At 45.5% G+C, this 26891-nt stretch overlaps 1 protein-coding gene across 1 annotated transcript in view; it reads left to right on the top strand.

The window, feature by feature from the left end:
- CRACDL (CRACD like) overlaps positions 1-25434 on the top strand; it is a 73627-nt gene extending 48193 nt beyond the window's left edge. The window contains 11 exon segments of the mRNA XM_068395289.1: positions 916-1143; positions 9284-9391; positions 9393-9450; positions 9453-9464; positions 9467-9513; positions 9515-9595; positions 9598-10270; positions 10273-10899; positions 22401-22600; positions 24335-24470; positions 25289-25434. Of these exon segments, the coding sequence (XP_068251390.1) occupies positions 916-1143; positions 9284-9391; positions 9393-9450; positions 9453-9464; positions 9467-9513; positions 9515-9595; positions 9598-10270; positions 10273-10899; positions 22401-22600; positions 24335-24470; positions 25289-25434 (2316 nt within the window).
- Positions 25435-26891: the final 1457 nt, after the last annotated feature.

Raw genomic sequence — 26891 nt, 5'->3', positions numbered from 1 at the left:
GAGCCGGAATTCCAAGCCTGCAAAGGGAGCGCTGTCATGAGTTGTCAGAGGTCATGTTAATGCCATGACAGATAGTTTGGAAATATCATTTTGCCTATTTGCAAAACTGAATCAGAGAGAAAGGAAGAACCCTTTTTAGAGTAATTTTTTCTAAATTTTTCAGTCTCCTTTTTGCATCAGCCCTGGGACTAGGGTAGTTTTTGGTGAAGCGCACAGGCAAGCTGGATTCCAGCTTCGTGAAAGTACTGTACCCCTTGGAGCATTCAGGAGTTGTTTCTGGATGGGTTATTGGCCTCTAGCGGGAATTGACCATTGTTTCCTTCCCCAGAATAGTCTACAAATGAAATGTTACATTTCAGGTAAACTCCCTAGTTATTTTGCAGATATAAATACATGAGGAGAAAACGCAAGCTGACTTCAGTGTCAGTGCCGCTGATGTTTGGTTTTTTTGTCTTTAGGAGGGTGTTAGAGAGTTGGAAGGGACCTGATGACATATAGGAAGCTAAAGGTGCTCCAGCCCAGCATAACTGTGGGTAGGAGCATAGACACAGATGCTGGAGGACAGACCCAGCAAGGAAACTGGCCCTTTTGGTTCTGTAACTGATTACTCCTCATAAATCTGTCTTCTAAAACATGCTGGCCATGTATTTGTGTGCTTTAGATTTAGTTAAATGTGACTTGCTCCTTCCCACTGGACAGTGTTACCATGATATTCAAGCAGCTAAAAATGCGGAATTGCTAACACAGTACTCCATGGTGCAACATTAAGAAATGCAACATATTTTAAAGAGATGTCAAAAAGAAAGAGACAACCTTAAAATACCAATAAACATGGCCCCTTATTTGTAGAATTGTTATTTCATGTCTTTGTTTCTTTGTTTGATTCTCTATTTGGGGATTTATTTTTTTTTTCAGGTTACATTGGGTCCTTCTAGATCTCGCTCTACAGATGGTCAGCTGTTCCCTAGGCATGGAAGTGCTAAAACTGGAGCTCCCCAGATATCTGACCGTACCATCTCGCCTGCAGCCAATTTTGACACTCCACCTGAGTTTTCCTCTTGTTTGGATAATTCTGCTGCTAGACACAAGCTTTTAATAAAACCCCGGAACCAGAGATCCAGTAAAATTAGAAGATTTTCTCAGGTACTTGTGAAAATACACAGTGTCATTTTTTACACCAAACCAGGAAGTTCTTACTGGACTTTGTATTTCAAACTCAGACATGATAAGAAAAGGCAGATTGCGGCATGTCTGTTTCATTGGGTTTTAATAGCTGTTATTTGATAAGGTGACGTGTCTGGAGTAGACACTAGGAACAGATTAAATATTATGAGATTACTTGTTAACTCTTGATGAAGCAATTTATGTAACAATTCTTCTTAAATTTACTGTGCAGTACAATTTAGTATCTTGTTTGTGATGCAGAAGTTGGGGCTGACTGCTTCCCAGAATCACAGAATCACAGAATCAACCAGGTTGGAAGAGACCTCAGGGATCATAGAGTCCAACCGCTGCCCCTACACCACCCTGTCAACTAGACCATGGCACTAAGTGCCATGTCCAGTCTTTTCTTAAACACATCCAGAGATGGTGACTCCACCACCTCCCTGGGCAGCCCATTCCAATGTCTAATAACCCTTTCTGTAAAGAAATTCTTCCTGATGTCCAACCTGAACCTCCCCTGGCGAAGCTTGAGGCTGTGCCCTCTTGTCACAGAATCACAGAATCACAGAATGTTAGGGATTGGAAGGGACCTCGAAAGATCATCTAGTCCAATCCCCCTGCCGGGGCAGGATTGCCTAGACCATATCACACAGGAACACGTCCAGGGCGGGTTTTGAATGTCTCCAGAGAAGGAGACTCCACAACCTCTCTGGGCAGGCCTGTTCCAGTGTTCAGTCACCCTTACAGTAAAGAAGTTTTTCCTCAAATTTAAGTGGAACCTCCTGTGTTCCAGCTTGCACCCATTGCCCCTTGTCCTGTCAAAGGGGATGTCACTGAGAAGAGCCTGGCTCCATCCTCTTGACACTTGCCCTTTACATATTTATAAACATTAATGAGGTCACCCCTCAGTCTCCTCTTCTCTAAGCTAAAGAGACCCAGCTCCCTCAGCCTCTCCTCATAAGGGAGATGTTCCACTCCCTTAATCATCTTCGTTGGCTCTGCGCTGGACTCTCTCTAGCAGTTCCCTGTCCTTCTTGAACTGAGGGGCCCAGAACTGGACACAATACTCCAGATGCGGCCTCACCAGGGCAGAGTAGAGGGGGAGGAGAAACCTCTCTCGACCTGCTGACCACACCCCTTCTTATACACCCCAGGATGCCATTGGCCTTCTTGGCCACAAGGGCACACTGCTGGATCATGGTCATCCTGTTGTCCACTAGGACCCTCAGGTCCCTTTCCCCTACGCTGGTCTCCAACAGCTCTGTCCCCAACTTGTACTGGTACATGGGGTTGTTCTTGCCCAGATGCAGGGACTCTACACTTGCCCTTGTTATATTTCATTAAATTTCTCCCCGCCCAACTCTCCAGCCTGTCGAGGTCTCTCTGAATGGCTGCGCAGCCTTCCGGCATCTCAGCCACTCCTCCCAGTTTGTGTCATCAGCGAACTTGCTGACAGCGCACTCTAATCCCTCATCCAAGTCATTAATGAATATATTGAATAGAACTGGTCCCAGAACCGACCCTTGCGGAACTCCGCTAGACACAGACCTCCAACTGGACTCTGTCCCGCTGACCACTACTCTCTGGCTTCTTTCCTTCAGCCAGTTCACAATCCACCTCACTACCCGATCATCCAGACCACACTTCCCCAGTTTAGCTGCGAGGATGCTGTGGGAGACCGTTGTCAAAACGCTTTACTGAAATCGAGATAGACCACATCCACAGCTTTACCATCATCTATCCACCGGGTAACATCCTCATAAAAGGCTATCAAGTTGGTTGAGCAAGACTTCCCGTTGGTGAAGCCATGCTGAGTGCCCCTAATGATCCCCCTATCCTTGATGTGCCTAGAGACAGCACCAAGAACAAGTTGCTCCATCACCTTTCCAGGGATGGAGGTGAGGCTGACTGTCTATAGTTACCCGGGTCCTCCTTCCCTGCCCTTTTTGAAGACTGGAGTGACATTCGCTTTCCTCCAGTCCTCAGGCACCTCTCCCGTTGCCACGACTTAGCAAAGATGATGGAGAGTGGCCTAGCAATGACTTCCGCCAGCTCCCTCAGCACCCGCGGGTGCATCCATCAGGGCCCATGGATTTATGGACGTCCAGGTTGCCTTAATTGGTCCCTGACCCAGCCCTCATCAACCAAGACAGATTCCTCCTCTATCCTGACTTCTTCTGAGGCCGCAGGGGTCCAGGGCTCCTCAGGACAGCCTCCAACAGTATAGACAGAGGCAAAGAAGGCATTCAGTAACTCCGCCTTCTTTTTATCCTCTGTCTCCAGGACCCCCACCTCATTCATCAGTGGGCCTACATTGCCTCTAGTGTTGGCTTTACCTGCAATGTATTTGAAGAAGCCCTTTCTGTTGTCCTTGACCTCTCTTGCAAGGTTTAATTCCAAGGAGGCCTTAGCTTTCCTGGTTGCCTCCCTACATCCTCTGACAACAGACTTATATTCCTCCCAAGTGGCCAGCCCCTCCTTCCATGATCTGTACACCTTCTTCTTCCACTTGAGTTTGCCCAGCAGTTCCCTGTTCAACCATGCAGGTCTCCTGGTACCCTTCCTTGACTTCCTACCTGTTGGGATGCTCTGATCTTGAGCTTGGAAGAAGCAGTCCTTGAACGCTAACCAACTATCTTGGGCCCCCTTACCTTCTAGTACCCTGTCCCATGGGATTTCCCCTAGCAATTGCTTGAAAAGGCCAAAGTTGGCCTTCCTGAAGTTCAGGGTTGTGATTCTGCTAGCTATTCTGTTCCTGCCACATGAGATCCTGAACTCTACCATCTCATGGTCGCTACAACCAAGGCTGCCCTCAACCTTCACCTCTTCAACCAGACCCTCCTTGTTAGTGAGGATAAGATCCAGCAGCGCTCCTCTCCTACTTGGCTCATCCACCATTTGCATCAGAAAGTTATCATCAATGCACTGGAGGAACCTCCTGGACTGAGGATGGCTGGCTGAGTAGGCCTCCCAGCAAATATCAGGGTAGTTGAAATCCCCCACAACAACCAGGCCCTGTAATTGCGAGACTGCTCTCAGCTGCCTGTAGAAGGCCTCATCACCCTCCTCATCCTGATCCGGTTGGCCTGTAATAGACACCCACAACAGTATCACCCCTGCCAGCCTGCCCCTTAATTCGCACCCACAAACTCTCAACTCGCTCCTGATCTGCCTCTGGACAGAAACTCAATACATTCTAGCTGCTCACTCACCATAAGAGCAACTCCACCACCTCTCCTTAGCGGCCTGTCTTTCCTGAACAGGACATAGCCATCCATGACCACATTCCAGTCATGCGAGGCGTCCCACCAAGTCTCTGTAATTGCCACTAGATCATAGCCCCCCGACCGAACACGGATTTCTAACTCCTCCTGCTTATTCCCCATGCTGCGTGCATTGGTGTACAGGCATTTCAGGGAGCGAGCTGGGCACACCGATTTCATCCCAGGTTCACCCCCTGATTTCACCCCAGGGGGATGGGGGGCCTCCTGGTCTACCTCAACTCTAGAGCATTGCCCCAGTGGTGCAAGCTCAGCTACCACCCCATCCCCCTTCGAATCTAGTTTAAAGCTCTCCGAATGAGCCCTGCTAATTCCTGTCCCAGAACCCTTTTGCCCCTACGACATAAACCTTTCCCATGTATCATTGTCACGCCTGGTGTCTTATAAAACCAGCCATTATCAAAGAACCCAAAGCCCTGCCTGTAGCACCAGTCTCGTAGCCAGGCGTTAATAGAGAGAATCCTACTGTTCCATCCCACGTCATCACCTGAAAATGGAAGGAGGGAGGAGAAAACAACTTGTGCCCCAGACTCTTTCACCAACCGTCCTAGGGCCTTGTAGTCTTTCTTCATCCCCCTCAGACTACGGGATGCAGCTTCTTCCCCACCTGTCTGGAAGATCAGCAGGGGGTAGTAGTCTGTGGCCTTCACCAGGTTGGGGAGTTGCCTGGTGATATCCCTGATTCGGGCTCCAGGCAGGCTGCAGACCTCCCTGTGATGGGGGTCAGATCTGCATATTGGGCCCTCAGATCCCTTTAGAAAGGAGTCTCCAACCACTAAAACTCTTCTCTTCTTCCTTGTGGAGGAGGTAGCTATACGCCCGTCAGGTTTTTCTGACTGTGGTGGGACCTCTGATATAGGTTGCCTCTCCACCACATCCCCATTGGACCGGCTGTATTCCACTAGGGCTTCATATCTATTGCTCAGAGGCACCTGTGGAGGCAAGGTAGGCAAGGAGGGCACTCGCCTTTTGCCACGGCCATAGACTTGTCTCCACTCACTCTTCTCCTCTAGGTTATTGTTTTCCACCTGAGAGGGGCAGAGTACAGGGGTCCCTCGATCCTGGGAGCTCTCCGGCAGGTGCTCCCATTTTTGTTGCAGGGAGGGCAGAGCCTGGCTCCACCAGTCTATCTCCATTTCAGCCTCCCGAATGCTCCTAAGCCTTTCTACTTCGGCTTGAAGCCTTTCAACCTGGCTTTGCAGCTGTGCCGCTCGGCCAAGCAGATCATCTACTTGCTCACAGCGCACACAGCCCCCTGACACCACAGAGACGCTGTAGCATTCCCTGCAGCCGGCAACCTGCACCATCGCCTCCTTCCGTGGGAGCTCTGTCTGGGTTCCCACATCCATTTTGGTCTTCTTCCACCGGGTAGATACCATTGTTCTTTCACTGAACTGGGAAATACCTGTTGGTGGCACCCCTGGTTCACAGCTCCTTGGCACCTTCCTCGCCTTGTGCATTGGGAGGGAGTCAGTGCCCTCCCCAACGAGTTGCAAACAACTGCAGCCTCTCCTGCCCTGGGACACACCCAGTCACTGCTGACTCACCCAGGCACTGCTGAGTCTCTCCCCTCTGGGCAGGGACTAGTCCCTGTCCTCCAGGAGGCTCTTTATCTTTTATCGCTATTTCCCCGGGAGAAGAGGCCAACTCCCCCTTCACTACAACCTCCCTTCAGGTAGTTGTAGACTGCAATAAGGTCACCTCAGAGCCTCCTCTTCTCCAGGCTAAACAACCCATTTCTTACTTAAAAAATTTTTTTTGGAAAGTGTTACGATCAACTTGTGTACTTTTCCTAGTCTGAAAGATCCTGTAAAATCTTGAGTCTTAGAGAGAGTATTGATGGAGGACCTGTTTTAACTTTCCAAATATAATTGGGCTTCTATTTTCAAAAAATACAGAAAGAGTAAGTTGTGACCTGTTAATTGGAGTCAAATTGTGTGCATTAGGACTGTTGTGTATTCAGCCCTCTTCCTGCCCCAAAACTTGTAAACCCTTTATGTGCACTACAGAAACTTAAAATGAGTCTCCACAGAAAAAAACCCAAGGTGTATACTATTAAAAAAAAAAACTATTAAAAAGTGTATACTAGTAAAAAAACATTTTAAACCGTCCTTTTAAAACACTGTTTATCTGATTCTTTGTCATGTCTTATGAAGGGCATAGCTTAATTTTTCTTCTTTCTCTTCTCTTTTTAGAACTAAAGTTTGCAGCTCGTACTACAGTATTTGCACTTTACTGTTTGTGGTTTCTTTCAACGTTTTAATACATTAAAGCCATTAATTGGCTGCTTAACACCAAGACTATTTGTTCCCTCTGTCCTCTAAATATTACTTAGCTGATAATCTGTGTTTTCCAAAATCTGTAAGTGATCTTTGAGCTCGGTTGGGGTCAACACAATGATGAGGCCAGTTATTTAGAAAAGCATGTAAAGCAATAACTCACTGATGAAACCTCCTCTTCCATTGGTACCAAAATACAATTGCTTTGTCCACAGAATCACACAGAATCAATCAGGTTGGAAGAGACTTCTGGGATCATCGAGTCCAACCATTGCCCTGACACCTCCATGTCAACTAGACCATGGCACTAAGTGCCATGTCCAGTCTTTTCTTAAACACATCCAGAGATGGTGCCTCCACCACCTCCCTGGGCAGCCTGTTACAATGTCTAATGACCCTTTCTGAGAAGAAATGCTTCCTAATGTCCAACCTGAACCTCCCCTGGCGAAGCTTGAGGCTGTGCCCTCTTGTCCTATTGCTAGTTGCCTGGGAGAAGAGGCCGACTCCCACTCCGCTACAGCCTCCCTTCAGGTAGTTGTAGACTGCAATAAGGTCACCTCGGAGCCTCCTCTTCTCCAGGCTAAACAACCCCAGCTCCCTCAGCCGTTCCTCATAGGTCAGACCCTCCAGACCCCTTCACCAACTTGGTCGCCCTCCTCTGGATTCGCTCCAACACCTCAACATCTTTCTTGAAGTGCGGGGCCCAGAACTGGACACAGTATTCAAGGTGTGGCCTCACCAGTGCCGAGTACAGAGGGACGATCACTTCCCTAGACCGGCTGGCTACACTATTCCTAATAGAGGCCAGGATGCCATTGGCCTTCTTGGCCACCTGGGCACACTGCTGGCTCATGTTTAGCTGGCTGCCGATCAGCACCCCCAGGTCTCTTTCCACCAGGCCGCTTTCTAAGCAATCTTCCCCCAGCCTTGTAGTGCTGCATGGGGTTGTTGTGGCCGAAGTGTAAGACCCGGCACTTGTTCTTGTTGAAGCTCATGCCGTTGGTCTCGGCCCATCTATCTAAGCTGTCCAGATCCCTCTGTAGGGCCTTCCTACCCTCCAGCAGATCGACACTCCCACCCAGCTTGGTGTCATCTGCAAATTTGCTGAGGGTGCACTCAATCCCTACGTCTAGATCATCTATAAAGATATTGAACAGCACCGGCCCCAAAATTGAGCCCTGGGGAACACCGCTAGTGACTGGCCGCCAGTTGGACTTTACCCCATTCACCACCACTCTCTGGACTCGGCCATCCAGCCAGTTTTTAACCCATTGAAGAGTCCACCCATCCAAGCCCGGGGCATCCAGTTTGTCTAGGAGGATGCTGTGGGAGACAGTGTCGAATGCCTTACTGAAGTCTAGATAGACTACATCCACAGCCCTGCCCTCATCTACTAAGTGTGTCACTTTGTCATAGAAGGAGATCAGGTTGGTCAAGCAGGACCTGCCTTTCATGAATCCATGTTGGTCCAGTCTGCTTATAAACTGCCAGATGGCTGAGCCCTCCTGGTTTTTCATGTATAGTGTTCACAGCTTTCGATAGTGCAATTTTTAATATTTTCCTGCCTTGCTCTGCCTATGCACTTGTTTCTGGCTAACTGATGTCTTCTGATTTTATGTTCCTGTGTATATGGATTGTGAATGCAGGTGGCATTGCAGCTCTGTCTTTGCAATTGCACTTGCAAAACAAGAAGTTGGAAGAACTCTAAAAGTATCTTTACAGTGCAGGTTTTGTGTTCTTAGAATTAGGGCCTACATCCAAAATATATATTTACTCAACAAACTACAGTGAATCAGTGAGCTAATACAGGCACCATATGAAAAGACATATTCAACAGCTTAATAATGTGCTTTCAAATAATCCTGTATATTTAGCCAGTCCTTACCTGAAGCTTAATCACAAGACCTCACAGATAACTACATATGCTTTTATAAACTTTTATCAAATAGTCTAACTCTTGAAAGAAAAAGACGACTTTTACATGAAGGAGGCAAGGCTGTAATGCTGTATGGCAGTGGGATTAGACAGAAGACTGCCATGTGGGAGTAGATACTCAGCTGGCATAGAGTGTCATAACCGGATGGACTTGTTAGGCTTTTGCTCTTCCTTCTATGTACCCTTCCCTCTTCAGAGTCATGCTTTAGTAAGAAAGGGTGTTTTTATTTTTAATGCTAGTGTGGAGCAGCAAAATACAAAGGGACAGATTTTTCTCTTTCAAGCCTAACAGCAACACAGCATAGCCAGTATGCTCTGGGGAATCCAGTGCCAAGGACAGTCCAATGGCCATTGTTTTGATGAACTTCCCATCTACAAAGGCGTGAAAGCACTGGTTGTGCAGAAGGAAGTGTCACTCATTGCTTTTATATCGGTTAAACACTTTATTCCAGGATCTGCTTAGATAAAAAAGCATCCAGTATGTAGGTTAAGGAAACAGCAAGCTCAGCATTGGAGGCAAGTATTGCCTTCCTCTCTAAGGTCTCAGTTGTAAATGTAATGATGAATAAGGAAAAAAGTAAATCTGTACATGGTGATGGGGCTTTCTGAATTTCTTTCTTGCAGAGGACCCAGTCTGAATCTCTGACTGATTTGAGCTGTACCCCAGAAGAAGAAGAGGATGATGAAAAGGAGATGCAGACAGACTTGCCAGATGCTCTATTCAAACCCCAGAGATGAAGAACTGCCATGTTGCACAGCTGCAGCGCAGGATGTGGCTTCCTGGCTGAAGCCAGAATGCCTGAGGACATCCCCCTGCTTTGAAACCAGTGATGACTCAGCCTGCTTCTGAGTCCTGCTGTTGTACAGGAAGCCCTGCTACCAGAGAATAAACCAGAGGGCTGCCAACCAACACTGGAAACAACATGTGTGAAGTCCCGAGTCCCTCATTGCTGTTAGAAGGCAAAGACTCTGCAACTTCTTCCTACTCCAGTCCAGACAGAGAAGTACAAAAGCAAGAAGATTCCTCAGAAACATTGGTTCTGCTGTCTGGGGATGTGAGCGATATGTCAATCAATATTTTAAATCAAGAAAATAAGGAGCTTACTACTGTGTTTTCAGTAAATAAAATACCATCCGAAGAAGATATTTCAATTAGTAAGAATAGTATTGTTTGCATGGAAGGGTCAGAAGAAAATATACAGAAGGATGATCAGATACCTGTGGAAATGACCTGTAACAAAGAGGCAAAGAAAGACGTTGCTCTATTGTCAGAGTCCAACAAGCAATTTTCCATAGGTTCTTTCCAGCCCACGGACTCGTTCCATGTTTCACATCCTGCTTCCTCAACGCTGATGGGATCATCTACTTCCTGCTCTCTAGAGAAAACAAAGACTGCACAAGAGGCAGCTGCTTCTGGTAAGGAGAACAGTCAGTCACTGGTCCATAAGGAGGAACTTTTGGGGAAGAAAGCTGAAAAAGCAGCCAATGAACTCAATGCCTTGAGAAAGTTTTCTGTTTCCTCTTCACGGGAGCGACCAAGGACCAGAAGCCTACACTTCCCAGAAAGTTCAGAGTTGGAAAGCCAATTAAATACCAGATTCTTCCTGTCCAAAGCAAGGTCTCCTTGAGAAATGAGAAGTGGAAAGAAGACTTGCAGAAGGGATCAGATCTGGAGGAGGAAAGAAATAGCAACAAAAAGCAGACTTTGCTGCCAGAGTCTGACTCTGAGAACGCAGGCCAACCTACAGAAATTTTGTCTGGCTGCTTTTCGCTGGCTGTCGATGCGGTGCCGATGCCAAGCGATTCTTCGGTGGTATCTCAGAATCAGCCAAGCTGTGAAGACAAAAGTCCTTTTCAAGTGAAACTTAGATCCACCTCACTGTCCTTGAAATACAGAGACAACTTGTCACCAGAATCAAAAGGGATTAAAAGATACAGTGCAGAGTTTAATCTAGAAAACGAGGGGTTGACTTCCTTTTTAAAAGGTGATAAGGCACAGATCAAAAAAACAGCTGATACAAATGTTGGTGATTCTTTAAATGAAAAGATCAAACCCAAAGTGAAGTCCTCGGAACAGCTTAGTAGCAAACCTCCATTGCCTAAAAAGCCAGCCTTGCAAAACATCACCGTTCCAACTATTACTGCAAACAAGGAGAAGCAGGACAAAGCTGTTCACTCTCCTGAAGCCAGAAATGAAGAAAAAGACTTGGAGAAAAAGTCAAATCCTTGTAAAGTGCCTGGTAAGACTCCAAATACTTTATAAAGTTACCTTAACTCACAAGGAGTGACCTTACCTGTGAGAGAGCGTGAGGCAGCCCTGTTGTGTCAATCACAACACTGGTGAGCGCGAGCTGATGGATCTGCCTTCAGTGATGTTACTCCCTGATTCTCCCCGTGCTGAAAAGATTGTCAGAGGGACAGCAGGGAAGAAGCTAGCAGACAGAGTAAGATATTTTTGCCTGTGATTTTTGCATCTCAGGGCATTGTTTAAAAGGTGTTCGAAGTGACACCTCACAAAAATAAAATGCATTAGCAAGTATTGTGAAAGACAAGTATCAAGCCACTAAGTCTCCCCATTTAGAGCTGCTGTATGGCAATTCAGAAGCCAGGAGCACATATTAAGTGGAGTGCCCTGCGTGGGATGAGTGACTTAGACCTCTAGACCTTCTTTCTCACCATAGCATTGAGGCAGAAATACCAGTTATTGCCTGGCATGCTCAATGCACCATTTATTTATTGTCTCCTGTGAGCTTTGCTTATTCATTTATCCATCTTTATCATTAGTCATTCCGTGTTTAAAAACAAAAATTAACTGCCCTGCAGCTTCCTGGAGTTTAAGGCAGGAAGAGACCATAAGATCATGTCTACTGCAGATTGTTAAATTTCACCCTGTTGTCTGTGTTATATAATTGAGTTAGAGTTAAACAAAAAATCAGTCCTCTGGAGACTAATATATTGTGGGCTACAGGCAGAGAACAGAAAAGACTGGAAGTGGCACCACTGTCTGAGGTCTTTGCGACGATAGTAAACAAGTTAGGTGAAGCACGCTCAAGCAATTCTAGCAGGAGACCTTTGCTCTTGACTTCAGAGAACAGCCAAGGGGGCAAAAATAATCTTTAGATCTTCTGATTTGTGGGAGAAACTTCTTCCCTGCCCTGAATCTGTCTGGTCATGGGTTTGATGTTAAGAATGTGAGAAGGAGATGCTGGCCAAGCAAATGAAAAGGTTTCTTTGTGCCATTGTGGAGCTCCCCCCCTCTGGTTGCTCTTCTCCGGTTGGGGTTAGTCTCTAAGCTTTGGCGTGGGGAAACACTAAGCCAGAAGACCTCAGGGCACAGCAGGCCACTTTTCCTGTAGGGTGACAAAAGCTTCTTCCTGGCCCCAGAGTCAATCTGCTGATGCCCTGAGTGACAGCTGATTCCAGTTGTCATCTGCTGCAGCATCGCAGATGTTTTTGCAGGGCTCTGGCCATGTTTACAGTTTACAGATGAGGCTCCCACACCGCCCACACAAACCCTCCTCCCCGCACCCCGCGGGCAAGGCGCTTTCCCTTTGTATAATCCCAACGCCCCCTTTAAAGGCATTTTCCTGTCTGCCCTGCCCTGCGGAGTATTTGATTATTTGTAGTGACGCCCAAATCTCTGATTGATTGAGATTTTGGGGAGGGTCATACCGGGAACAAGCGAGGAGGAGACCTAGCACAGTCGGGTTGGTCTGGCAGAGGACAGGGGAAAGCAGCGGAGGTACCAGCGCTCCTGCACGCAGCCTTTTTTCACATCCCTCCTGCTTAGTGCCAGGGTGCCTGCAGCAGGAGTGGGGAGGAAGATGACGGGTGCTGGAGGAGGGAGAAGGGGAAGAAATGAAGCCGGGGAGCACATTTTGCCTCCAGTCTTCTCCTCTGCTCTCTTCAGCCCTGAGGCAAAGGAGACTCCCTGCCCCCAGGCTCAGGACTCTCCTCTGCAAAATAGGGTCTGCAGGTGAGAGCAGTGCCCCGGCCCTCCTGGGAGAGGTGCACACATGTGGAATTTGAACCTGGGGCTGCAGGTTGAGGAGCCCTGTTTTGGACATGTTCCTCTCCACCTGATAGTATTACACCAAATCTGTATGGCCTGGGTTCTTTAACACGGTGGTTCAGATTGGTCTGCAATGATAATTAGTCTACTTCCTTATCTACTGCCCCACCTATCTTATTGTATTACCTTAAGCAAAGCTGCTACAGTTTTCCACGTATTTCCAGCTTTGAGTCACGTGGTAATGGGTTCTGATATGCGGGCATGCCAGGACTCAGAAATAGTTTCATTCTAAACACAAAGCAGTCTGCTCCAAACTGACCTGAGGTCCTTCCTACTCTGCTGCAGACCCTTCTCCTTAGACATCTGACCAAGCACCCCCTTGTGCTAAGTTACCACATCAGGCCGAGCTGCTGCCTGAAGTCGGGGGTGAATGAGGTGTGCGCACCCCCTCTGGTTGCCCTGGCACAACACAAGCCTTGGTGGAGGCATTTGCACCGTGACCCCCAGAAGTGATGCTCCTTTCCAAGATGTAGGAGAGCCATGGGATGCAAGGAGGGCTTAGCAGGGCAATACAAGCTCTTTGAAACATTTGCTTCAGCCCAGTGAGTTGGGAGCGTGTCTTTGCAACTGCAAGCAGCAGAAATCTGACAAGTGCGATCAGAATGGCCCTTGGTGCTGAGGCAGGTGTCGGTCTCTTCTCCCAAGTAACAAATGATAGGACGAGAGGAAACAGCCTCAAGTTGTGCCAGGGGAGGTTTAGATTGGATATCAGGAAAAATTTCTTCACCGAAAGGGTTATCAAGCATTGGCACAGGCTGCCCAGGGAAGTGGTGGAGTCACCATCCCTGGAGATATTTAAAAGACAAGTAGATGTGGTGCTTAGGGACATGGTTTAGTGGTGGGCTTGGTAGTGTTAGGTTAATGGTTGGACTTGATGATCTTAAAGGTCCTTTCCAACCAAAACGATTCTACGATTCTATGATTCGTGGAGTGTGTGGCTTACCAGCCAGCTCTGGCCTCCTGATCTGCTGGGACACTCCTTTTTTTTTTTTGTTCAATCGCCCTTAATGCTGGCACCCAGCCCTCTCTTGATCGAGTTCATCAGCCCTTTCGAAGAGCTGTGGTCACCGTTGAGAAACACTTTATGCTGTCGGGGAGTTTCTGCCCACTGTGTGTTAGGAAATCCCTGCGCTGAACAGGAAGACAAGCTGTGAAATGGTGGTGCAAGGGGGTGCAATTCCCTTTTCATGCACACTTATCTTGAAAAAGTCAGTTTGCTGTGTCATGGGGTGAGTGGGAAAAATTTGGTTCATTCAGTTCTATTTTTAGCTTTTCAGCACTCCTGGTACCACAGACAACGGGAGGGCTGGTGGGCTGCTGGCTTACCATCCCAGGCGAAAGCAGCACTCCTGCTCTCCAGAGTTTTCTGGGGAACTAGTGGGGGATTGCTTGTCCTCTGTGGGGCTGCAAGGTGGCTCTTAAATGGCTGTGTGAAATTAGTCACCCCAGGAGGAGTAATTTTTACGTTTCTGGAGCTAAAGGCACAAGTCTTTGCAAGAATTAAAAGGTTAAGCTGTGTTGTTTGGGCCCGATACACTTTGCTATAAACCCCATAAAGGGCAGAAACAAATAGCACATGTTAACAGGTTATTACAGGAGCAAAACCATAAGCAATACCTGTGTGAATGTGCATATTAGGATATATAACAATCAGTGACTGAGGAGCTGTAGCGGGAGACATGCTCTAACAGAGAAAAGAAACTCAGGGAGGGATAGTGAATGTAATGGTGAGTGAAATTGGTGGGTATTGTTTGGCAAATGCAGGCTCTGAAATGACAAGAAAAATGTTTCTTTACATAAAAAAGACATTGCTTTAATGCTGTTCTGGCTATAGCTGAAAAGAAAGCTGTCTTTTTTTTTTCCTCCAAAAGAAGTTGCTTTTTCGGTTGTGTCAAGGCTATTTTGCAATATGGCTGTTTTCCAGCAGTGAAATAGACTTTGACGCAAACATGGCAGTTTCTTGTGTCCAAAAGACTCTCCTGGCATCGGTGGTCCAACCAAAAGGCAAATCCCTCGCAGAGCAGCTTAGAGAGGAAAGAAATGTCAAAAATACTTAGCCGAATCTTTTAGAACAGCTTTGTCTGATATTAAGGAATTGGGTGTGTACACTGACACAAATGCACGTAGTGCTTTAATAAACGAAGGGAAATATGTAGGCCAGGATATACTAAATGCCATATGCATTTGTAAAGCCCATCTTAAAATAACCGGTGTTTTATAAATGAGCAAAGATACAATAGTGTGGAGTTAAATACGCATGCATAAGCATGTTATAGAACAATGACACTGTTGTATACAGGGGGTGTTATCTCCCTGTGTAAAGTTGTTTGGATTAGTTTTGAGTATGTTTGCTTTTAAAATACACAGGGAATCCACAAGTTAGCTTTGCGTGCTGTTAGAGATATGACTTTCAAAAGGCTCTAATATTCTGCCTCCAACCTTTCACCTGCACAGATGTACGGCAAGAGTAACCACTCTTTGCAGGCGTAAGATGTTCATTTTCAGGTACAAGATTTAAATGTTATAAAGAGCCTCTGCTATATTTTGTGCACGCAAGGGCTTTTAGATTTAGAGGAAATGGGTACAATATCTGAGGCCATCTCTTAAAAAAAAAAATCAATCCCTAAATCTCAGGGTAATGTTTAAATATGTCTTTGCTGTGGTTATCCATATAAGCAGCACATACACCCCCAGAGACAGCTGAAATACACTGAGTATATCTGTCTGTCAATAGACAGAAACAGGTATGTATTTACCTTTCACTTTCTATGTGCGTATATAAACCAACGCACAATAACAAGTCAATCACAGATCCCCTTTTGTACATAAAGATTCATGTTTTGTCTTCATCTTATTGTTCACACAACCAGTCTGACACACATTAAAGAATAATATCCAAGTATCAATGAGAAGTGTACACATTCATTTCCACAATATTTAGGCAGAAGAAATTTCATCTATAAGATCAGAGCTTTAGTCTGAGGAAAAAAAAAAGCTGCTTTAGTAAGATACTGAAGGAAACAGATACCTGCATTTAATGGGGCTGCGGAGCAGGGGAATTTTCCCCCTTAGGGACCACTGAGGCAGCCAGCCCTGCCGCTGTCAGACCTGGAGGAGAAGAGCTCAGGTGATTCTGGTCTGCGGGAGGGAATTGAGCAGGTGTGCTATGGTTCGCTTGGCTTCAAGGCTTATCTTCGGTGGTGGGTCTGGAAGCCGCGGAAATGGTGAAGAACGCAGACGGAGCGGCTGATGTTGTGACTGTCCATGTGTCTTTGGTGGCTGTGGGAAGGAGGTGAAGGGAGGGCTTGGGCAGCCTCTGGGTGTGGTTTCAAGTGGCAGCAGAAGACCACGGCAGCCTACGTTAAATGCTAGTTTTAATATGTGGTGACATTACGCACAGAGCAGCTTGACAAGTTCTGACCTGGTATCTTCCCATTGTTGGTGACTTATCCTGAGGGGAAGAAGGGGCTCGCTTGTCTTTCAAAAAGCCTCAGGCCAAGCCAGCTCCAAGGAAACCAGGGTAAGATGCAATCACAAGGTTAAAACTGAGAGAGACAAATCGCTGCCAGCAACATCCTTTATCAGCTTATGAAGTTATTAAGTAACGAGTTGAATAGCTTATTGTTTAAAATAACATGTTGTAATAAGAACTGAGGAATAGGATTCAGATTTTAGTTTTATTCAGAAAATCTCCCAAGTGTAACGCAGAAGCAAGAGGCTCAGCCCTGCTTCACTGGAGAAGTGAAACATGGGGCGTTTGTGGCGGCTATGGCCTGTCGAACTCACACAGCTTCTGATGGAGGACGCTGCTGCTTGCATTTTGTACTACGTTATCATCCTAAAAGTGGCATTTAGCAGCTGAGAACTGCTGTGCTAGCTGCTGTGCACATGACATGCAGCAGAAGCAGGAATTGGATTGTGCTTTTGAGTACTTTTGGTTCCACTCTGGCTATCTGGTTCCTTAAACACTGTGCTTTGCCATGTGGTAAACCATAAAAGTGCAAGGACTACCTCATGACCACATGAGATAAGATAGGGAGGGCTTGTTCAAGGTGATCAGATAGTCACTGAACTGAGGAAGATGTCCAAGCAGCACTTCTCTTGCGAATAGTCACTTCCTGAGAAAGCTTTTGGCCTGTTGGTGCCCCTCAGGATACTAAGTGCTTCATAGGAGAGTCTTAGATCACCTTAAACTGCCACTCACTTCACCGTACTATCATCTCATGGATTACTTCACCACCTTTCATCCTTCTGGCTGGAACAATAGTGCATGTATACTGCCAAGAAACCTTCTCTAGTTGGAGGTGGGAGGATGTAAAGGACCTCTGGGCAATGGGAAAGATAATAAATAGTGAATATACCTTTTCTATCCCTTACAGTAATTCTGGCTGATGGAGGTAGCAAATCCTTCATGAGTTGCAACAGCATCCTAGCCTGCATCAGAAATAGTGTGACCAGCAGGACAAGGGAAGTGATCGTCCCCCTGTACTTGGCACTGGTGAGGCTGCACCTCGAATACTGTGTTCAGTTTTGGGCCCCTCACTACAAGAAGGACATCGAGGTGCTGGAGAGAGTCCAAAGAAGGGCAACAAAGCTGGTGAAGGGTCTGGAGAACAAGTCTCATGAGGAGCGGCTGAGGGAACTGGGGTTGTTTAGTCTAGAGAAAAGGAGGCTGAGGGGAGACCTTATCGCTGTCTACAAGTACCTGAAAGGAGGTTGTAGCGAGGCGGGTGTTAGTCTCTTCTCCCAGGTAACAAGTGATAGGACAAGAGTAAATGGCGTCAAGTTGCACCAGGGGAGGTTTAGATTGAATATCAGGAAAAAATTTCTTCACAGAAAGGGTTATCAAGCATTGGAACAGGCTGCCCAGGGAAGTTGTGGAGTCACCATGCCTGGAGGTATTTAAAAGATGTGTAGATGTGGTGCTTAGGGACAGGGTTTAGTGGTGGACTTGGCAGTGCTAGGTTAATGATTGAACTTGATGATCTTAAAGGTCCTTTCCAACCAAAACGATTCTATGATGCTATGATTTTTTTTTCTGAAGAGAAGGCATTTCCCCTGCCTCGCCTGCCTGCCTGGCTTTCTACAGCAAAGACTTTCACAGGAACAAGGGCAGAACGCAATTACTTAAAGAAACAAGAAAGCCCCTCCCAGAAGCAGATCAGCTCTTCATTCTCCGTAGGTGATACTACTCTGCTGGCCTAAGTCAGGCCTGTACAGATACATATAAAATCTTTAAAGATGATGATAAAGAGCTTTTGTTCCCTACTATCACAGGGGCATTCTGATACCATCTCTTATGGGATGATACGTGGCTCTGATTTGGCTGCCTTCTAATTGGCATGACTAGGATGTCTGGCATCTCATCAGGGAGAATTGTCTGAAGAGCAAAAGTGCTTGATGCCTTCGTTAGAGTCTGCTTTATGAAAAACATTGTTATAATAGCGAGCTCCAGATATATTGCTGCAGGCCTGGGAACCCTGTTGTGCTAAGCAATGCACATTGAAATTACAGAAAGATGAATCTTAAGTCCATAAGGATGACAGAGAAACAGGAGCACAGGTAGCAATGAGATCATTACATGTAGTGCAGTAAATAAAGCCTGCGCATAGCAGTCATTTTGTTGGTATTGATTGTGTGGTGGCAGCAGAGGAAGAACAATGTGTGGTTCAGTTGGTGTTTACAGAAAGCTCCTGTGGTGTGACAGGGAAAATGGGACAAAACACAAAGGATGATTTTGAATCACAGAGACTAAGAAGAACGTCACTAGCAGTGTCAAGGCAGAAGCCAGGTTCCCAGTATCATGGGAAAGCTGGTGGGTGGACTGAAAAGGGCCTTCAGAGTAAAGAGGTTGGTGTTTGTGAGCATCGAGACATTACAGACAGTGAAAGAAGGTAAAAAGGTGGTGGAAAAGGATGTGTGTGGTGGTGTGTCTGTAGCTGTACAGTCAGAGAAGAAGCCCAGTCTTCTCTTGGCTGAGAAGAGGCCTGTACATGGTGGGAAAGGATATGTTTGATGGGATGGATTTACAGGATGAGTCCAGCAGGGCACAGGGAGGCTTCAATGGGGAAACATCTTCCTAATATTGAGCGTCACTGTTGGATGCGTATTCATTACAGGATGCTAGGAAAATGAGTTGACTAATTTGGACAGAAGGTAACTAAAGTGAAAAGCTACTTTATGTTCTCAGCTCTGAGGAACACTAGAAACCACCATCAGCTTCAGTAGTGGCAGTGGATCTGCATATCACAGTAGTGCTTTGGGAAGTGATGAAGCGTGGCACCTGGCTTTACTGGGCAATGCACTAACAGGTCCTGCCCAAATTGCTCATGAGCTAAAAAGATGCAGATGGGTGTAGATGGGTTCAAGGGCATGGCCTACAAGCAAAGGAGGGAATGTGATGGTAGATGCATTAGCAGACATCACATCAATTCAACTGTGTGGATTTACTTACGAAGCTCCTAATGAAGTTTGTCCTAAGATACTCAGAGAAGATGGGTTAGCAGTCCTTGAGCTGCTAGTGGGTATCTTGGCAAACTGCGGAACATAAGGGAAGGCTCCAGAAGGTGGCACATCTTAAAAAGGGAGGTGAGATGGAGAAGAGAGGGAGGGAGAAAGGGTGTTATAACGATATGAAATACTGAAAGGAGTGATTGAGCTATTTCTAGATGTCTGCAAGATAACATAGACGTAAGTTCCAACCAACATGACTTGGTCAAGAGCAGTCAAATCAAATGATAACTGGTATCATAGGGCATTCCTATAAAAAAACATGACATTCCTATAAATACAGTCTTGGTGAAGCTATTCATTGGGTTGATGCAAAGCTACTGAATGTGCCAACTAATGATTCACTGTCGTATTAGATGGTGGCCGTCTTAGGTCTGACACTGTTCAGCATATTTAAGGACACGGGTGACAGAACTAAGTGTGTGCTTATTACGTTTGCAAGCGTTACCAAGCTGGAAAGCCTGTTGGCACACTGGAGGATAAGAATAGAAATCAGGGTTACCTTAAGAAAGTAGAAACATAGTTTGAAAATAATATTTTCATTACAGAGAAGCAGAAAGTTCTGTTATGTGTGCAAAAATAATCCGATGCACAGATACAAATGGGGAATAGAAGAGGGGGAGTAACAACACGATCTGGAGCTCACAAACTAAATACAAAACAGGAATAACATAATTGTGCAAGAAACTCATCATACTGACTGATGTGTGCAGGAGACCATCTCAGGTGAAGCAGGGTAGACCTTGTACTTCACCTGATGCTAGCACCATTTCATCTCAAGTGCTATGTGCCAGTATTGAGCACAGTATTTTGAAGAAGATTTGGACCAAATTAGGACAATACCTACAAAAGCAAGAGTGATTGAGAGAATACGACCAATCAGAAAAGTTAAAAAAATAGGGAAAACACCGTCTAAGTCTTCAAAGGCATAAAAGGCTGCCGCAAGGAGGCTATGAGCAATCTGCTCATGTCCATAGTGTATAGGAGAAGTTGTTAAGGATTCAGATTAGAGCAGTTACCCAACAGGGAAAAAGTTGAGTAGAAAAAGAAGAGCCAAGCCATAGGATACGTTGTTTAGGGAGACTCTGAGATCTGTCCTGTCTTTGGAGGGTTTTAAGAACAGGTTAGATACATATTTGTCAGAAAACTGTTCTTGCCTTGCAGCTGAAGGATAGACTAGACAACATCTTGATATTTATTTCAGCCTTATTCTCTATCATCCTGTAAAATTAGACAAAATGAAGTGAGGACAGCCAGTGAAGAGAAGGGAAGCAGATTATGGGAGAAACAGCTGTTGGCATGGAAAGACGGGGCATAGGTAGGATGCAGAGAATTGAAGTAGCTTGCTGTGCAGGAGGGAGGGAAGCTCGTTCAGCATCCAAGGGCCCTGCTTTATCTGTGCTGCATTTCTGGCTTGTTTCTTTCAGAGGTTTCCCTGCAAGATCACATGAGATGAATGTGAAGGGAAATTCAGGCATCAGCTGGCAAAACATCTTACTTTAGCCTTAAAGCAAAATTTGTGCTTTCTCTTTTTGTGGTTTTTAGCTGACATAGCCTTTACGATATTTTCTTGCTCAAATAACTAGTCTATCTCTGGTGAGGTAACAACAGTGACTTGAGAAAATCCCTGAGAAAAGAAAGTTTGTGGGCTTTCATAATGTGCCTGAGTTTGCAGACTCCAGCTCTTGGAAGAGCATCATCCCTTTCATCTCCCATGCCTTCATAAGGCATCTCAAACGTGCCTTCAGAGACATTTGCCTGCTTTCCTGACTGGGGCCACGTTCCTCTAAACTAGACCACAGCCCTCCAGAAATGTGTCTGACAGCTCCACAGGGTCCTGTGGCTGGGTGGCCCACCTCTACGCCAGCACAGCACCTGAGCCTCGAGGGACTCTGGGGCAGTAATCCTTCCTGGCTGGGTCTGCCTCCTCCCAGGTCCCTGAACAGGATGCTGACTAGGTAACAAACTTTTCCTAGGGGGAGGACCGTGGGTGATTTGAGGATGAGAAGCTTAACTTCTGCTTTGAAATAGCCTTCTGTAAATTTGGGTACATTAGTGGCCAGAAACAGCTGGGAAAGCTTAAATTGTCCTTCCTTATGGCTTTAACATGGCTCTAAAGGTGTTAGTACCGTTCTTGTTCCTTGTTTAAATCACGCAGAGGCTCCACATTAGTTGGAAAACTGAATTTTGGGTGCAGTGTGAGCCAATGAATAAGTAGAGAACCTGGGGGCTGGAGCCAACAGAGGAGCTGAGGCTCTTCTCTTGATCCAGTTCTTCTCAGTGTATAGACAGGATTTCCCTTCACAGAATATTTGAACAGAGGGTATTTCATTTCCCAGTACTTCTGGATACTGCTTGTCCCTGGGTGGCAGCCGTGAGGACAGCAGGGTAGCACTTTTGACCCTTTGCTCTAGGAAGTGTTTTTTTTTTTCTTGTCTTCAGTGAAATCTCAGTTCCGGTAGAGCACGATGGAAGTGACTGGCCCCAGTGGAGAGCACGGTCAGCGTCAGCAGGGATAAGTCACAGTAAACCTCACGTCAAAAGACTGTGAATTAACCCTGTGGCTTTAGCAGTATTTCTGTGTGATCAGATGCCACAGGCTGTTGTGCTCAGTCACCCACAGCTGCTGCAGGCACCAAGGGGCTGTGCGAGGGAGGCTGCTCCTGAAGGGGTGGAAGGAAGCAGGAACCAGACTAAGGCATCGGCTGCTGCTGCGTGGGCATGGGAAGAGCAGGAGCCGAGGGCAGCCGCAGCGGGGAGGGGATTGCCTTTGCCACATCACGGTCCAGCTGTGTCTAGCTTTGAATCAGCTGCTGCTTGTCTCTAAGAGGCCACAAAGTAGACAGGAGGAGGGGGCAGAAAGGGAGACCTTGGAAAATAGATTAATGAAGCTTAATTCATGTTTCTGCATCTCCCTCACGTGAGGGCAGCGACACTGCGACTGTAGCTGAACAAAGATGCAAAGTGTTTTTCACCACTAGAACGGTAACTTGAAACAGTGAGCACAGGAGGAAGATTGCTCTCTGGAGACCAAACTAAACATAAATCCTGTTTACCCAGGCTGGTCACACATCCTGGGACCAATCAGCGTATTGAGCAAGTGCGAGCTAATTACAACTCTCTTTCAAATTACCATGTACATAAATAATCTGTCAACAGAGAGAAGCGTGTCTTCCCCCGTGGCTGCTGGAGACTCAGGAAGAGATCCCGACAGTCCCGCAGAGCCAGCCTGGATTTCCATAGCGAGGCAGAAGCAGAGGGGCATGCAGCAGGAGCAGGAACTCGACAGAGAAAAACTTGTGGCTCCGGATGTTAAGTCAGATACAGAGAAACAGACTAAAGAGAAGGAACGAACAGAGGTACTTACAGTACAAATTTGTGATGCTTTCGTATCACCTTCCTGTAGTATTCTTTGGATCTACTGCTATATTACCAGTTATGCCGTAATGATTACAGATACTTAATGAGTATAGTCATAAGTAACAAAGACACTGCTCTCAGAAATGCGTTACAGATTCAGAGTTCTCTGGTTGTTCAGGTAAGTAATTTTATATCTCCAAGAAATCCTGGAACTACGCAAGGTGTGTAAAATTTCTTGGGTGCCCAATACATACTGACCAGATCTAATGTGTGTATTGCGTGCTAAAATACCCAAAATGAGGTGCTAAATTGTACCCTCTCGAATCTCTCTCAATACAGAGGAAATATGTTCTCTTTAACTATCCTTCTAAGCGGAGCATTTCATTGAACCTCCTATACCTCCTGACTGATTTAACACTGAATGAACAGCTTGGTCCCAGGAGCTCCTAGGTAACAATTTTTAGAGCCTTGAGAAGTGAAACAGGATAAAAATAACTTTTGCACTTGCAGACAGTGCCAAGGTATAAATTCTGGTTCTCTGTATACAGATAACTCAGACACCCATGTGGTGCCGTGGAATATGGGCTGACGCTGCCTCTTCAAAGATCCCGTGCAAAAGAGGGTGATACCTGTAGCAAGTGATCTTCCCAGATGAGAAAGCTGTGCTAGCAGAAGCACTTGGCATTAATCTGGAATACTAACAAGGCTTCCTTGGTACTGGGCTAGCTCATGGAGGCAGCAGCGTGCAAGTGCTGCCTATATCACCTCCTGCACAGTAAGAACCCTGCACTGATGCAGGAGTGTGTGTGTCCTATACCAGTATAGCATTCCCAGTGCAAATGGCCTACTTTCTTGCTTCAGATGGTACTGTTAGAAACCCAGATAGCTGTATTATATCCTGGAATAAGAGAAGATCTCTAGATGATGAAAAGTAGCAGTGGTTAGATTAACAAGAAATAATACCTAATAAAAGGTCTAGGCAAGATTATGAACTTCAGTAATGCTCAACATTGTCATAGCACTTAAAACACCAAGGGTTTAAATGATCCCAAAATACAATTTCTGTGTCAGAATAGGAAACCCCAGATTTTAGCTGGCAATGTTCCCTAAAATTCATGCCATGCATTTTATTTCCCTATATCAGCTAACAGAAACACGCCAAGATGCTGCTGACTGCAGTGCACAAGGCTTGGTGCCACTGTACTACTCCCACTTTCTCTTTCTCCCACATGGCACCAGGCACTATCACTTCAGGGTAGTTTTTGATACTGGCAAGAAAATCCATGGGAGGATGTGTTCGATTTCTTTTTTATGGAAAACCCATTTACCGTCAGCCCTCCAAAAATACAGTTCCCTAACCCACAAAATTTGGGAGGTGAAAGGAAAACATGAGAGAACAAGGCTGTTTCCAAATCCTGTATATGTTAGTAGAGGTGTGCAAAGGGCTTGGAACACATTTTGCATCGAAGACTATAATAACGTACTCATATACCATTGTGAATAAGAGATACAGAGGGATAGTTTCAATTCGTAAAGTTGAGTATCATGGATGCTAATGTGAAACCACTGGAGCTTTCTGAACAGCTCAAGCGAGAGATTTGGGACCAATGTGTGATGAGTGCGCACGGTCTTTGGACAGTGACAGGCACCACGCCCACTCCCTTTGCTCCTGTTCTTCCAAACTGGTCTCATTCTCTCTGCATTACTTGGATTTTATCCCTCCCTGTGCCTAGGGGTCAGTGAAGCAGCAATGGAGCAAACCTTCACACGTGGCACCTAAAACCCCTTCTGAAGAACACAGGAAAGAGACAAAGTCTGAAGTGAAGGAGCCGCTGCTGAGAACCAGTTCACTGTCACATTATGTCCCTGGTAGGTACTAAAATGCTTAAAATGTAGGCTGTTATCTCACAGCCTTGCCAGAAGAAATCCTGCTTGAGTGTGCTGGAAAAGGAGTAGGGGCTAGATCCTCATCTTTTCCCCAGCCCCACATCAGCAAGGGCAAACTGCTCAGCACTCACGTCTGGGGTTTTATTTGGTGGCATCTTCCTTTTACCACTTTGATTACACAGTAGTCAAAACTCTTGTTGAAAGAAATGTGAATCAAGAGCACTAGGCCATTTCACAGGACCGGGTCCCAAATGCACTATCCCAGTGTAAAAAGTAAAATGCATGCAAAATCATTTTCAGTAGCGTTCAATTTTAATGTGGTTTCCTCAGCAAGCTGAAATGATGTGATCACAAACCATCTGCCCATCAGTCCTCCCACAATAACTTCAAATCTATTTGTTAAATTCAAATTTGAAAGAAGGGCAGAAGTTTGGAAGGTAAGAAAATTCCTGTGAGTTGTGGGCTGGGTAAAGGAGGAATTCGCAAATGAATGCTCTTGCTAATGAAAAGACTCTTTCTTCTTTGGCCTGGGTGTTAACACAGGGCACAGCAAGGAATCCAGGTCATCATGTTGGTTTTGGTAAATTTAGGGACTGAAAGATACTAGTGATGGGAAAAACATTGTATTATTTTGAGCACAGAATGGTTATTGCCTCAATAATGTATTGAAGAAGCAGCTTCCATGTGAAATGTAAAGATTTTCTACCACAGGGGAAGGCACGGGAAGTTTTTAAGGAAAGAGCTAGGCTGTATAGCTGCACAGCAAGTGAACATAAAATGTCCACGTGTTTTATTCACAGTAGCTCCATCACCAGCACTGGTGGATAAAGAGGAAATAAGCCACTTCAAGAAAGCCAGTAATACTGCTCCGGATCAGCCATCGTGGATGGAACTGGCCAAAAAGAAATCGCAAGCTTGGAGTGATATGCCACAGATTATAAAATAGAATGATGCGAACAAATAGCATCTTCCATAATTAAGTCAACTACTTAACTGAACTTCTACAGACCAACTAATCACAGTGAAGAATTTATTGATACAGGAGAAGGTTTTTATTATATAGCTGTGGAGAAAGTGTGCAATAGGTGCAGTCAAAAAGTTTACCTTCAACTTTGTAGCAATCAGGATTGCAATGGCAATGGATTACTTAAATTATGCTAAGGACATACTTACACTTCGGAAAATAAAACTTTTGCCTTACATATTTCCTGCGTTTTCTGCTTTTAATGATGTTTGCATTGAACCAGGATCTTTGCTAAACTGTGCTGAACTTCTGTTGTTGCTGGAAACTTCTATTTGTTGTGGTTTTCTCTGTTTACATTTATAAATTGTGCACTAATGTCCTGATTCTGTTGATGTGTTTCACTGGAATCGCCTGACACTCTTTCTATCGAAGCTGTTTGGACCATGGAGGTATTCATGAATAGCTGCTAGTGAGTACTCCATTAAAATGTGTTGCTTGAGCTGCGTGTTTGCCTAGCTGAGCCAAGTGGTCCAGTTTCTGGGCTTAGGTTACATTTCATGAGGCACAAACATGCACATTTATGCATGACCATGAATAAAAATTCCTCAGCTCCTTCTATGAACTACCTTGGTTGCACGACGTTTGCAAGCAGGTGAGCAGTAAGGAAAGTGAACTGCAGTTGGAAACTCATCAATGCATTCACAGCTACTCTCCTACCTGAATTTATTTGGTTGCAACTGGTTTTCCTTTATGTGAAATCATCATTTTCAGTTAGGAGGATACTATTAGTAGCAACGGACAACATGAATTTAGTTAAAAAATAAGAACTGAAAAGCCTTCAGCTAGAATCCAAACTGAAATGCTGGGAAAAAATGTGAACTTCATTGCTGTGTCAGCTTCACATATCACCCCCTACATAATCTTAATTATTCTCATTTAAAAAAAAGTAACGTATAGTATCTCTGTACTTTACTACCTTCATATAAAATTCTCATGGCATGAGTCTCCTGCACCAGTCTGGGACTCCCACTCATGAAGTCTTCTAGGCTCTTCACCTTTACCTGTTTAACAAGACTGACAAGAGAAATCATTGCTGCTAATTGACCACAGTGACTCTGAATATATTTTAAGATCTCCCTGTGAGCTAAAGAAGCAAATGACAAACACTGTTAGGGAATTTCTTTGAAGATAAACACCCCACTGCTAAGGCAAGCATTTCACTTTGTGTACGTATGTGTGAAGTACTACCTTAGCACGGCACTCCCTAGGTTTATTTATGTTTATATTTGTGATTTGTTTTTTTCTTGTCACATTAACATTCTTTTTGGAAAAATGTAGGGACACTTCAGGAGACCTAGGATTTCCTAACACCTGTGTTTGCAGTTTCAAAATCATGTCTTCTCTAAGGTGGCAGGGAGGAAACTTCCTTGGTAATGACA

The sequence above is a fragment of the Nyctibius grandis genome, chromosome 2, assembly GCF_013368605.1.
Source record: "Nyctibius grandis isolate bNycGra1 chromosome 2, bNycGra1.pri, whole genome shotgun sequence".
Taxonomy (NCBI): Eukaryota; Metazoa; Chordata; class Aves; order Nyctibiiformes; family Nyctibiidae; genus Nyctibius; species Nyctibius grandis.
The sequence above is the reverse complement of the archived record's forward strand: the minus strand, read 5'-3'. Positions and strand labels throughout refer to the sequence as shown.